Here is a 13157-nt window from a genome sequence, read left to right on the forward strand (position 1 = left end):
TCTCATATCCAGCAACAGCAACAGCAAAAGCAGTCTTACCATCAACGAAAAACCTCTAGAAGTAGAGGAGGGTAGCATCAATAATCTGCAGCAGGAAAGACTCGCACAAAACAATGAGTCACTTCTTCCCCCAGCTCCGTCAGTCACTTTGGTTAGAGGAAGTATTGTAACACAATAGAGTGGTTGATATTACCTGCAGACAGATGGGTTTTGGATATTGTTCAGAATGTTATGTTATGTTATGTTATTCGGATTTTTGAGCGCACAGCTGCCCCAGCCAAGGGGCGTCCCGGCGCTATGTTTAGAACAGATAACACAACTAATGACACAGAAAAAGTAGGGAATGGTTAATAAGGCAGAGGAAAGAGGTGAGTTTTAACAGCTTTCCTAAAAGTAAAAAGGTCCTCCAGAGAGCGAATATGGGCCGGGAGTGCGTGCCATAGTTTAGCGGCCAAGACCGTAAACGACCGGCCACCCAGTCGACATTTTTTAAAACGGGGAACAAGTGCCAAATTTTGTCCGGCAGAACGAAGGCTGCGCGAAGGAGTGTACATGGACAAAAGGTGCTGAAGTATGATGGGGGTGTCAAATTTAAGAATCTTAAATGCAAAGCAGAGGGCCTTGAACTCTATACGTCTGGTTACTGGCAGCCAGTGCAAGTTGAAAATTGTGCTACGGGCTGAGCAGAAGCGCGGTAGGCCCACCAGGGCCCGAGCTGCCGCATTCTGCACCCGTTGGAGCCGCAAAACTTCTGCCTGGTTGGTGCCCAAAAACAGAGAGCTCGCGTAATCGAGCCTCGATAGTACGCTAGCTTGGATCACCATCTGGCGGGAAGGGCATCAAAAAATTTGAGGATAGGCCTCAGACCACGTAGGATGCCAAAGCACATGGACGCCACCTTCTTAGTATGGAACGAGAAGGTTAATTTGGAATCCAGCCAGACGCCAAGATTTTTGAGTTCGGTAACAGGTTTTGGGGGGGGGGTCCCAACTCCTTAGGCCACCAGCTAGCGCCCCACAGATCAGGATGTTTCCCTAGTACCATCACCTCAGTTTTGAGGGCGTTGAGTTGTAAACAGTTGGCAGTAAGCCAGCTAGCAACAGCCCTCAAGCCATCCGCAAAGTTCGATGCCAGTTGGTCAGAGTCCCCATTAAGAGCCACTGCCAACTGGGTATCATCGGCGTATGATACCATAGTGAGACCCCAACTTTTCGCCACCTCCGCCAGATGGGTATTGTCTTTGTTTCAAGTCCCCTCCTCAATCTATTCCTCCAATAAAAAAGCATCGTCCTATCGACAGGTACGGCACGGGACGGTGCCAGTTTTTCTCTTCTTTGCTTTGCATTGCAATCTATTGATTAACCATATCACACATTCCCTTTTCCTTTAAAAAAAAAATTGTGAAAGATTTTCTAGGGTCACTTTTTTATCAGTGACTGAATTTTAGGGAATGGGCCTTTTTTTAAATGAAAATCAATGAAATCTCCCAATTGTTAACCTTTTTTATGTTGCAAACATATCTAAAGTATTGATATACATGTATGTATATTTTGTAAACTGCTCCAGGATCCCCGTGCATGGACAGAGTTTATGACTTTGCTATGGATTCCCTGGAAGAGGACTAGGATTACAAGTGAGTAACTTTTCCATCTCTCATTTGCTATAGGCCATGATAAGGCAGATATCGCCTTCGTATCCCAATTAAACCACTACTACACTGATTGTTTACGTTTTGTTTATTTTATTTATCGCTATGGGATCATTTCTGAGATTGGTTCAATGGTAGCAGCAACATTCTCACGAGTGCATACAGCTCCACAAGACTGCAAAATATTTTTGCCATTTTAAAGACTCTTTGTTAGCTTGTTTTCACATTACTGTTTATGTTGCATTATCAGACAATATGTTTAGTTTGGGCACTTCCTCATGCATTTAATGCTCTAAATAATGTCCAGTTGATCCTTCTGAGAGCATGTGGTGTGTTTGATAAGCACTATGAAGTGAAATAATTGTGACTTGAGGCGCTTTCAATAGAAACTATCCATACTGTTCATTACAGGGTATAATCCAATACAGCAGAGACAACAAGGAGGTTGATCTGTTACTTTTTCATGAAGTCCTTGATTACATGTCCAGGATAGACAGAGTCCTGAGTTTTCCTGGAGGATCATTGTTGTTGGCAGGACGCAGCGGTGTTGGGCGTCGGACTATTACAGGGTTAGTCAGCCACATGCATGGTGCTATGCTGGTCACTCCCAAGATCTCCAGAGGCTATGAATTAAAGCAGTTCAAAACCGATCTCAAACAGGTATGCTTGTTTTCTGTGTTTTTTAAACCACTTGTTTCTTTTAAACTATTTTTCAGTTAAAGATGTTTAGTAGCAATTGTGTGGACGCTCGGTGCATATGTACAAACAGATGTGTGTGGAACTGCTGGAAATTGGGTATTGGGTGGCGGTATATCCACGTTCCATGTGCTAATTTCCCTCTCCTCTTTATTCATTGCAGTGGTATGATTGATCTTACCACTGGATTTGTTTTTGGTACTATTATCTAATTTTATATGTTATGTTACGTTTTGTTAACTTTGTCTTCTTGGTGGTACATGTGACATTTCACTTTGTGTTCCATGAATTACTGCATGGCTATCCAAAGTACTAATGCCTGAACAGTGTTTTACTATATCATAGTTTTAACAGGTCCAGACACATTAGTTATAATTTATTGTGTTAAAATTGTGCAACACATAGTAAGATATGTCCACCAAACACATTTCAAACATGAAAATGCATTTCCCAGTTTAAGCCAAACTTCACAAATTTTACTTTTTTTTATTCTTTTGTGCCTTGTCTGACAAATTCAAGAGTCTCATGCTTATAGTCAATGCCTGTGGAATACTTTCACGGAAATCATGTTGATAGCATAAATGACCTAACATACCCAGTCGTCAAAACAGTCCAGTATGTTTCTGTGCTGCAACAGCTGGTGTCGGGAAACTGACTGTGGTGTGTTAGGGCTGAGAATCCTCATTCTTGATGAAAACTGTGAATTAATTCCCGCACTATCGAAAAAGAAGGATCCACAGAGGTAAACGGATACCAACAATTTGTCTCTAGGCGCTCCATTGGCAGTGACCAGAGCAACAAGTTGATCTTGAGAGAAAATGTGTGAGGTGTTTTGTGTGGCAAATCAACCATAGATACATCAGTACAGTTTATAAAATATATGATATAAATGTCCACGCTGAATTTAAGTAAGCAAATTGTAGCGATGAAGAAAAGAGATAAGTGGGAAAAGTCCTTAGAGGACAATTACCATTTGTTTGACTGCAAATGGGTTAAATTTGAAACCAACCTTGTCCAAAAGGGCTTTTCCTTCTGTGTCCGCCATCGAGGCAGTAGCGTGTAGCTGGCGCGCCGAGGGTACCGGGGTAGAATATGGCCTGCGCCCATCCCTTGATATCTGTGTAGTCCGAAAAGGGGGAGGTATCAGGAAAAAATGTCACCTTGCCTGCTGTGTTCAAGGCTCCTTTTCGCCCAGATATTGTGAACTTTGTTCACACTAACTTATGGAAGAACAATAGACAACCCTATGCTGTCAGTGAATTAGCAGGGCATCAAACTAGTGCTGAATCATGGGGTACAGGCCGTGCTGTTGCTCGTATACCTCGTGTACGTGGCGGTGGTACGCACAGTTCAGGCCAGGATGCCTTCGGCAACATGTGTCGTGAAGGTTGCATGTTTGCCCCTACCAAAACATGGAGACGATGGCATTGTAGAGTGAATATTACCCAGAAACGCTATGCAATCTGCTCAGCGTTGGCTGCTTCAGCTCTTCCTGCCCTGGTAATGTCAAAGGGCCACAGATTCGAAGAGGTCCCAGAGGTCCCTTTGGTGGTCGAAGACAAAATTGAAGGCTACAAGAAGACGAAGGAAGCTGTACTGCTTCTCAAGAAGTCTCAGACTGGATCCTGGTGGGCACGTTGGGCGTTTCTGCATTTGGACAGAGAGCGCCTTCCGCAAGCTGGATGAATTGTATGGCACGTGGCGTAAACCTGCAACGCTTAAGTCCAGCTACAACCTACTAATGCACAAGATGACTAATACAGATCTTAGCAGGATCCTGAAAAGCCAAGAGATCCAAAAGGCTTTGCTTGCACCAAACAAAAAGATCAAACGCAGAGTTCTTGAGAAGAATCCTCTTAAGAATTTGAGAATGATGTTAAAACTGAACCCGTATGCAAAGACTGTACGCCGCAATGCAATCCTGCGTCATCTTCCCAAACCAACACCAGACAAAACTGAGAAGCCTGAAGTTGCCAAAGTACCCAAGGAAGACAAAAAACCCAAGGAAGCCAAAAAGTCCACATATCCCAAGAAAGTCAAGGGGAAACCCTCCAAATGAGCCCGAGACAGTGTTTCTAAACAATGGTTCAAACTGGCTGTAAAACAGGTCTAGCCATAATAAAGTGCTTAAAAAACTTCAAAAAAAACTTCAAAAAAAAAAACCTTGTCCAAAAGGCACCTTTCAGATAGTATTTTTAGGAAAGGAAATCTCCGCCTATTTGCGTAACAGATTGCTTGCCTGCTTTCCAATTTCAATGGTAGGGACAAGGGACAAGAAGAAGACAGCGGATGTGCCTGTTTTAGGTGAGGTAACACAGATAATCGCTAATTGCCCTTCTATCTTCCTGGTGCCAGACTCTAACAGCTGTTGGCACCCATTGTGGAACACTAGGAACATCAGCTGCTATTGGCCAACTCCTTCTATTGAGTGCAGCACAGCTCCTGCTTTGGTCCCGGTGCACTGGTGAAAGTAAGGACTCTTTCTGGTTGAAATTTCCCAAGTCTGCTTCACCCCTCATTTCTAGTTGAAATTTCCACATGTCTGCTCCACTCGTCATTTTATCAAGGGATAAAACAAAAGCCACATAGCCACAGAACAGAGCTTAAAAATATATATTTTGGTAAGTTTTTCCCTACTTCTGTGGCATTGATTCTTAATTAACACCTCCCCTGCCAGAGCAGGCTAGTCCTTTTAAGGTTTGACTTCTGATGTCTTGCCTTTGTGTAGAAATAGTTTAATCCGACCAGGGCAGCAGATGGCAACGGCTAATGAGACTTTACTTAAGCACAGGCGGTGTACTGAAATGGCAGAAAGATAAATAACCTATTGTAGCTCCCAGTTCTTAAGCAGCATTGTCAGATCCAGTAGGTTTCGGCTCTGTAATGCTCAGTCTTTGCAATGCCAACGCTTGTTTTCACATTGCATGTGTTAACTCATGTGCACTTATGTCTGGAAATCTTGTAATAGGTTTACAATAAACTAAATCTAATCAAAGATGGCCACTGATGTGCAGCCAAATATTGTGATGCATGTGTGCTTCATGACGCATGTGCTTGCATGCATCGTGATTCATACTGTGTGCCTGCGCAATATAACAGGCAGAATTTTTTATTTTACCAACTTAACATGGTGGGTGGCTATGTTAGACCTATAAGTTAAACGTTTTTATTAATAAATAGCTCAAAGAAGGAAAAAGCAAGGAAGCGGCCTAGGAGCGCTTTCCATCTACAGGGCCATGGCAAAGAAAAAATAAATTTGCTCTGGATGGGTAGAGTGCTGGCAAACACGGTGGGTAGCATGGGAGAGGAGAGGAGGTGTGAGATGATAGTGGCCAATAAGTGGAAGGATACAGCTTATCCAGGCAGAACAATAAAAACATGAAAGGCTTATGAATGAGACAAACAGGAGAATAGGTCGGAAAGCCACCCAATCGGAACAGGGAAGTGAGATAGACAACTAAACCATCCAATCATGAGCAAGGGGCTGACCCAATGTCCACTCTCTGCATATCGAAAACAGATTTGGCAGACATAGATCTAAACCTGTGTGCAGCTGAGAACTAAACATGGAAAGAAGAACTCACAATTCCTCTTCAAATGTGTGCATTGCGAGCAAAACTACAGTACTTTTGGATTTTGAGTTCAGATTAACCTTTGCATATGGTAATTAGGGTGCAGCAATGCTGTTAGCTTTCATCACTGCACTAAAGGTCAGAAATATATTCGCACTGTGGGGATAATCCTCTTTACTTTGTACTCTTAATACGTGTGCACATATGCAACTGTACAGGAGCCCTTTGTATTCCTTTTGTTTCTGCATTGTGAACAGTACTGATTGCTAATATATAACACATCACAGCAGGTTTGTAACTAATATGATTTTTTGTGTAGGTGATGCAGCTTGCAGGTATCGATGGCCAGCAGGTTGTTTTACTTCTTGAGGACTATCAGTTTGTACATCCTACATTTCTTGAGATGATCAACAGTCTTTTATCTTCTGGTAAGTCGAGCTGAATAATACATGAATAATTGTTTAGTGCCTAACTTGTGAACATTTTGTCATCACCAAGTACCTTTCATATTATGTTCTAGTTACTTATTCTCCGGCCTCAGTTTAGTGCTCTGGCATTAATTTCCCATTTCATCGGGTTGGGCTTCTGAAGCATCAGTGTATCAAATTGGTACTAACAGAGGTCCTGCTGCACATGAAGTCTGAATAATTGGAATTAACCTGCAGGCTCGAGTTGAGGATCAACCTGATGATGCTGAATAATTAAAGCAAATAAGGAACTGAAAGTGTGGGCCTCCTGGAGAGATAAAAAAGTAAGACTGATCACCTAATCGTTATGGGAAAGAAAGGCATTGGGTTTCTAAGTTTTTTTTTAAAGCCACAGCACTGTACATTAACATCAGAGCTAGCTATGTTCTAATAAGCAAAATACAACCTAAGCTGCTCCTCCAAATCGTACACATCCTACATAACACAAAGAGAAAACAAAGTTGAAGAGAAAGGTATTCAAACCCAGTGGTGAGATAAGGAGACTCAAACCAGTTTCTAGCAGGATGCCAAGCTCCTGTCCCATGGCCATTATGACAGTAACTGTTCATATTCTCATACTGAGTTACTTGGTAGTACTTGGGGAACAATGGCCCACAAAAGTTGACCCCATTAAAATGACTACCTTAAAATATACTGGCTGAGGATAAATAAGGTTATATTTCTCTGTGACAAAAGATGAGGTGACAGCAAATACTTCAGCATTAAGACATCCATCCTATAGAAGAAAATCATATTAATGGAAGACTAGCCCGCTGTCTAAGAACTGGAGTTTAAAGATTGTGTTTATAAAACATAGGGATGAGAGAAGTGGAGAAAGAAGCTGAAAAACCTGCTTAGAAAATGGTACGGTGATAATTACAGATCCATCCTCCTACGCCATGCTTCTAAGGACTCTTGAATGTCATCAGAGGCAAGCAAACCTTGAAATCTTCTTGATCCAATAGGGCACCTTCAAAGTGAAGCATAGCTGGACCTACCCATTCATCCCTTTATTTTCTTATGTAGGTTAAATTCCCCTTAACAGTGCTGGAGGTGACATCAGAGATTCTTAACATGGACATTTCTGTGAAAGGCCAGGATACCAGTAACTAACCGTCAGCAGGGGTGGAAACAAGCTCTAAAAACCTAAAACCTCAACCAGGAAGTCTCTTGGCAGTAAATCAAAACCCTGAAAAGCTGTAAATCTGATGCAAAGTTTGATGCCTCTGCATAGCAGAAATGTTTGACTGCAAGAAAATGAATTTTTAGTTGGGAAGGATAATCGTCCACCACATGTAATAACATCACTAACCTGTTAAGTCCAGCCAAAGGTTTCAGTACTTCAAACCTGAGATCAACCGTAGGAGCTATGGCACAGAGCAGACAAGCTTAACTTAAAATGTGCAAGGCATTAAGGATTACCAAAACAGTTTAAAAGTCCAAAACACAACACAGTAAAAATCACATTCCAACCTAGAAAGAAAAGTACAATATAATAAACAAAACAACACTAAAACAACAAAAATCTAAGTGGAGGAACCAGATATATGACTTAAAAAAATATTTAAGGCAAAAAGCGCCATGTAAAAGTTAATCTCCAATCACTAAACATGGTTTGCATTTGACTGGGACTCATGCCCAGTCCCTGGTGGAGCGCCGGTTGGATACACCAGGCAGGTTCATCCCAGTCAAAGAGTTTGCCTACTGTCTTAGTCTATGAAATGGAAGTCAAAACCCTCCAGTGGGACAAGTTTGCAGACTGTAAATGAAGAAGTCCTCTCGAAGGCGGGTAGCCATTGGATGGAGTCTCCCTAAAGCGGTTTATTTTGGTGGTAAAATATCTGAGTGGGAAAAGTTCAAGTTTTGCTCCTAGAGAGGTCCGCTTATTGGCCAGATACATTTCATGCTTTCACCTAGTCAAGATTTTAACGTTCAAACTGTGGTTGCATGGTTTTCAAAATAATTATGTCCTTGGATGCAACCCAGGTAATTACAAGTGGCTGAGATTATTTCAAGCATTCCATTCTTCACTTTTTGGGTACTGTACCCACTATTTCAGCATTTCCTCTTTGGCCTAGTGCAAATAATCCCACAATATACTTTACTTTTAAAGTCCAAGAATAGATTTTGAGCTGGTCACTGCAGGGAGATGGTAACATTCAATTTCTACACGTCCCACTTTCAAAAACCATGCACTCTACTTTGTCGGCTGCAAAGCGAACATGGGGTGGCCTATTAATATTTTAAACTAAGATCCCCTTTGAAAAAGGTCATTTCGACAGATTGGGCTGCAGGTTTAGACTCCAGCAGTCCGGCTACAGTGGTAGGCCAGAAGCCATGTTTTCCTGGGCCATATTAATGGGTGACACAATATGTGCTGCAGTGACGTGGTGGCATGTAAACTTCCATGCCATGGGTGTATTTTCTACACCATATACCATGGCTTTGTAGGAAAGTTAAAAATGTCAATAAGGGATTAGCCAGTTTCTACTTATTTTAGTGATCAGAGCCTGAAAATTAGCAATGCAATTCAACAAGAAAATGGTGGTGAGCATACAAAAATGGGACTTTTCACTAATTAAAAAAATATGTGAGCTTTATGTCATTGAAAGTTATGTCGTTTTATCTTTTACTTTGTAAATCTACTTTAGTCTGTTGCTCTCCATATCGAGTAACCTCTACTTGTATACGTGTAGAATAAACGGAAAGATTCAAATTTATTTATATTTTCATAGTCAAAATAATTGTATGTAGAAAAGCTTGTCTGAACCCAAACACTTATGCCAAACTGGTGTTTTCCAAGCACTTTAACCACTTTATGCAACACTTTTGCATGGTTTACCCAGAGCAGAGTTCATAAGTGGCTGGAAATATTGGGTAATGGTTTACTTGTAAGTAAGTACGCACAAATCACAACTTTTTAGATGTTTACGAAAGACCATTCTTCTGCGAACGCCCACTGGCCTTTCCTCACTGACAGTTTTGATTTTGGATAGATCAAAGCGCTTGGCACATCTTTCACTTCTGTAAGCGAGTTATGTGCATATAAAAATCTGCAAATCCTGCCTTCCTAAATAAGTATATAGATTATATGTGCCCATTTGCCTTTTTTTTTCAAGTTAGTTCAAACGTATGCCTGGAAACTTCTTAAGTCAGCCATTGCAATGTAAACCCATTGCTTTCTTATGGAATTATTGAATATAGTACAGTTCTAAAAACAGTTGTTTTTTGTATTTTAGGTGAGGTTCCAGGATTGTATACATTAGAAGAATTAGAACCTCTTCTGTCTCCATTGAAGGACCAGGCCTCAGAAGATGGATTTACAGGACCGGTTTTCAACTATTTTACGTATAGTAAGTAAACATGATCTTTTTAATGTAGCTTATTTTTAAATGAGATTTATGACAAGAAGGGTTGGCACTTATATGGTTGGAAGCAGAATTAAACAAACATTTGAGATTATTCAATTGGTTGCTATTCCGCGATGCTGTAGAATAGATGATGATTATGAAGGTCGCATGCCATCTGGCGATTGTTGTTCATGGTGAACACAAATGATAGATTGAGACACCATGCACATGACTTTTTTCCCCCCAAAAGTTATTTTTCTTTTCAAAACGGTTATTCCACGTGCTTGCGTTGCAGTCAGACTCATGTTAGTCGTGACTCGGACCTGGAGCTTAATATCAAGACTCAATAGGACACTGAGGATATTAGACATGTTTCTATTGAGGAACATAACAAATGTCAGGAAGGGTGAAATCAAAGCCTTCAGTTCACCGAGCCATGCTAATTGAGCCAAGAAACATTCTGGTTTCTTTTTGACTGTGAGGGAGTATGGCTTCTCTTGTAAGTCTCTAAGTACTTTGAACATCCATAGATTCAACACAAATTGAAAGGACATTCTGTGCATGAAGATCTTCCTTGATAACTGAAGATACCCTTTGACCTTCTGGGAGTCATTACAAGTTTCCAAGCACTGGATCGGGTACCACTCGAGACAGCTGTGAGTTTCCCAGTGTCTCGGGGCCCAGAACTGTCGGACTTGCAAAACTTCCAACCTGAATATTCCAAGCCTGGAGACACCGGGCCCAGGGCTGCAGGCAGCTGCTGCCACCAGCTTCCACCCTCTTGCATATTGCAGCAGAAAAAGCTCTTCACAGCGGAATCTGAACCCGCTGTGCCCTCCCGCCACTCCGCACCCCCTTCCTCCACCCCACCCCCTTTCTCCACTCCCCACCCCCCCTTCCTCCACTCCCCACCCCCCCTTCCTGCACTCCCCACCCCCCCTTCCTGCACTCCCCACCCCCTTCCTCCACTCCCTACCCCCCCTTCCTCCACTCCAAGGGTGAAATAAAAGGCCTGTACACATCTACAACTTGCTCTAAGCATCAGTACATGAGTGGCGTAACGAAACATGACCTCCCCTGCATAGTACATGGAGAGGGCCCCCACACTCTGAATCCAGTCATGAGCCCTCAAGCCAAGGGCCCGACACCTGTTCACTGTGCCAGAGGGACCTCCACACTACAGTGTGCAGACTTGGAGCTATTATTGCCCCCAACGGTGAAAATAACATGAAATTGGACCTGGTATTTCTGTGCCCACTTGTTGTTCCCCATTCTGGAGAAATCGTAATGTGTCCCTCAATATTTGTTATGCGCGTGTCTTCCCAATTTTCATTGCATGTTTTTACGACCTTTGTGGACTCTCATTGCACACAAGGGCCCAGTCCTCTAGAGCTGGCAGCATCATCTTCCTATATCTTGTACTGTCTTTGCAAGACTTTTCAGCCTAGCAACCTCTCTAGGTTTTGAAAGGTTAGTTCACAAGCCTGAAGCTGTGTCTCTGTTATAGGGGTTTTTGGCAAAGCTTAGCTGTTCTAGGTTTTGCAGCCTAGGCCATAGCTTACTAAGCATCATTTTCTAAACAGTGCAATACAGAGATACTCAAATATTGGTTGAATAACACTAATGTAGCCCATACAGGGCAGAATCTCATTGACTTGATTTTAATGAGCAAGCCATATTCAATGGGTTAATTTATTTATTGTGATTCATATAATGCCAGTGTGCTACCATGCAGCCAACAGAGAGCTCTTTGTTTCATATATAATTATAGCATGGGGTATTATGATACCATATTTATTTTATTTGTTTTCATTAGTTTGTTTTTGTGTAGGGTTTGGGCAACTTCCAGCTTGATTCAAAGTGCTTAAATAGTGGGATAGGAAAATAATCAATTCTGGTTAGCGTGAAAGAAAATAAAGAGAACTTTGAGATAGTTGTCAGTGGGAAATGACCAAAGGTGTTTAGTGCTCTCCTGAGTTTTATGGCAATTTTTCAATAAGTAGGGAAGAAGGAAATGAGTTCCAGAGAGTAGAGCCTTGCACTTAGAATTAACTACCACCAAAGCACTAGTCGGTTATATGCAAAATGGACAACTGACCTTAGGCAGCTGATCCATTGAAAAGGCAGCAACAGTTTGGCAAAGTAGGATGGGACACAGCGACGGAAGACCCTATGCACACGGCTTACAGTCTTAAACTCTATACTTAGCTTGAGTGAGAGCTTTTGAAGGGTTATCCGACCCTGAGTAATACAGTCAAAGGGTTTAGTGCCAAAGATTAAGTGGGCGTCACAGTTCTGGATATGTTACATCTTAACCTAGGGCTTGGCTGTGAGGCCTTGCATGTATTCCATTTTTTGGTCTATGTTAGAGATCACAATAATGAGGATCAATGTAATTCCTTGAAGCAGCAGCAGTATCTTTGTTCGAGTGATATGTAGTTGGTAGAAACGGTTTTAGACATCCATCACTTGAGGAAACATTTATGTGTTGGCATTAAGAACTACACTCAGATGCCTGACATTTTTAGAGAGTTGGTGGGGAACTGATGGACGAGAGCCAGACAAGTGGGGACAAGTATGTCAAAAAAAGGACCTCTGTTCAACCCAGTTCAAGTTCATCCAGTTGTTGATGCCCTACAGCATTATATACATCTAGGCAAATGGCACCCGATGTCTTTGAATGCTTTGATGTGAATTTGTATATCATCAGGGTACACATGGCAGCCTGGGTTGTAGCACTTGAAATGTTTGCAAGAGCTAAGATGTAGATGTTAAAGGGATGGAAATAAAGCTAATGCTTGGGGGACTTAATATGTGATATTGGTTGAGCAAACAGAAAATATGGCAGCTTTACTTGTGAAATCTTTTAGCTAGCAGTTAGTAAGTGGAGGATGAGGGCCACTCCTTCAACATCCTAGTTAGTTGCTAGCTGGGTGAGGAATATAGTATCAAACAGTCCTGTAAGGGTGAGCAGGATCACTTCATGCCTAGAGATACCCCAGTGTATAATACTTAATGTGCGTGCTATGCAATTTAAATCTATTCATGTCCTTCAAATCTGCTTATTTATGAAGTTGAGGGCGATTTCTGCAATGGTGAGTTCAAAAACAGGTAATCTTATACAAGTGGATAAGGAAAAAAAGTAATACACCACTCTGTATTAGATTTTCCTCCACTATGGTTGCTAGTATGGGATTTTTTCAAGATGAGGCATCTACAGGAGATAAAGGGACGATATTCATTACAAGAAATTAATATGTTGTTTTAATGGGTATTGTATCCTCTGCAAATTTTGTACTGCCCACGGACCTCCCTTCAAAGGCTATGGATTTCTGATGCACGCTACACTGGAAGATCCTTCTAATTAAATCCATTGGGCAGGGAGTTGTGGCTCAGGCCAGGGATCATCTAATATCGTTGTCTT

General features: G+C 41.8%; 1 protein-coding gene and 1 pseudogene across 2 annotated transcripts in view; both read left to right on the forward strand.

Moving 5' to 3' along the window:
* The window catches only part of DYNC2H1 (dynein cytoplasmic 2 heavy chain 1), a 1763151-nt gene that overhangs the window by 889185 nt on the left and 860809 nt on the right, over nt 1-13157 (forward strand). For both annotated transcript variants that reach the window (XM_078657019.1, XM_078657020.1), the window contains exons 49-51: nt 2060-2308; nt 6236-6344; nt 9623-9736. In XM_078657019.1, coding sequence (XP_078513145.1) covers nt 2060-2308; nt 6236-6344; nt 9623-9736 — 472 coding nt within the window. The remainder of the gene's footprint in view (nt 1-2059; nt 2309-6235; nt 6345-9622; nt 9737-13157) is intronic.
* Nucleotides 3389-4441, forward strand: LOC144772592 (large ribosomal subunit protein uL4 pseudogene; annotated as a pseudogene).

Source organism: Lissotriton helveticus, chromosome 8 (genome assembly GCF_964261635.1).
Source record: "Lissotriton helveticus chromosome 8, aLisHel1.1, whole genome shotgun sequence".
In the NCBI taxonomy this organism is placed as follows: Eukaryota; Metazoa; Chordata; class Amphibia; order Caudata; family Salamandridae; genus Lissotriton; species Lissotriton helveticus.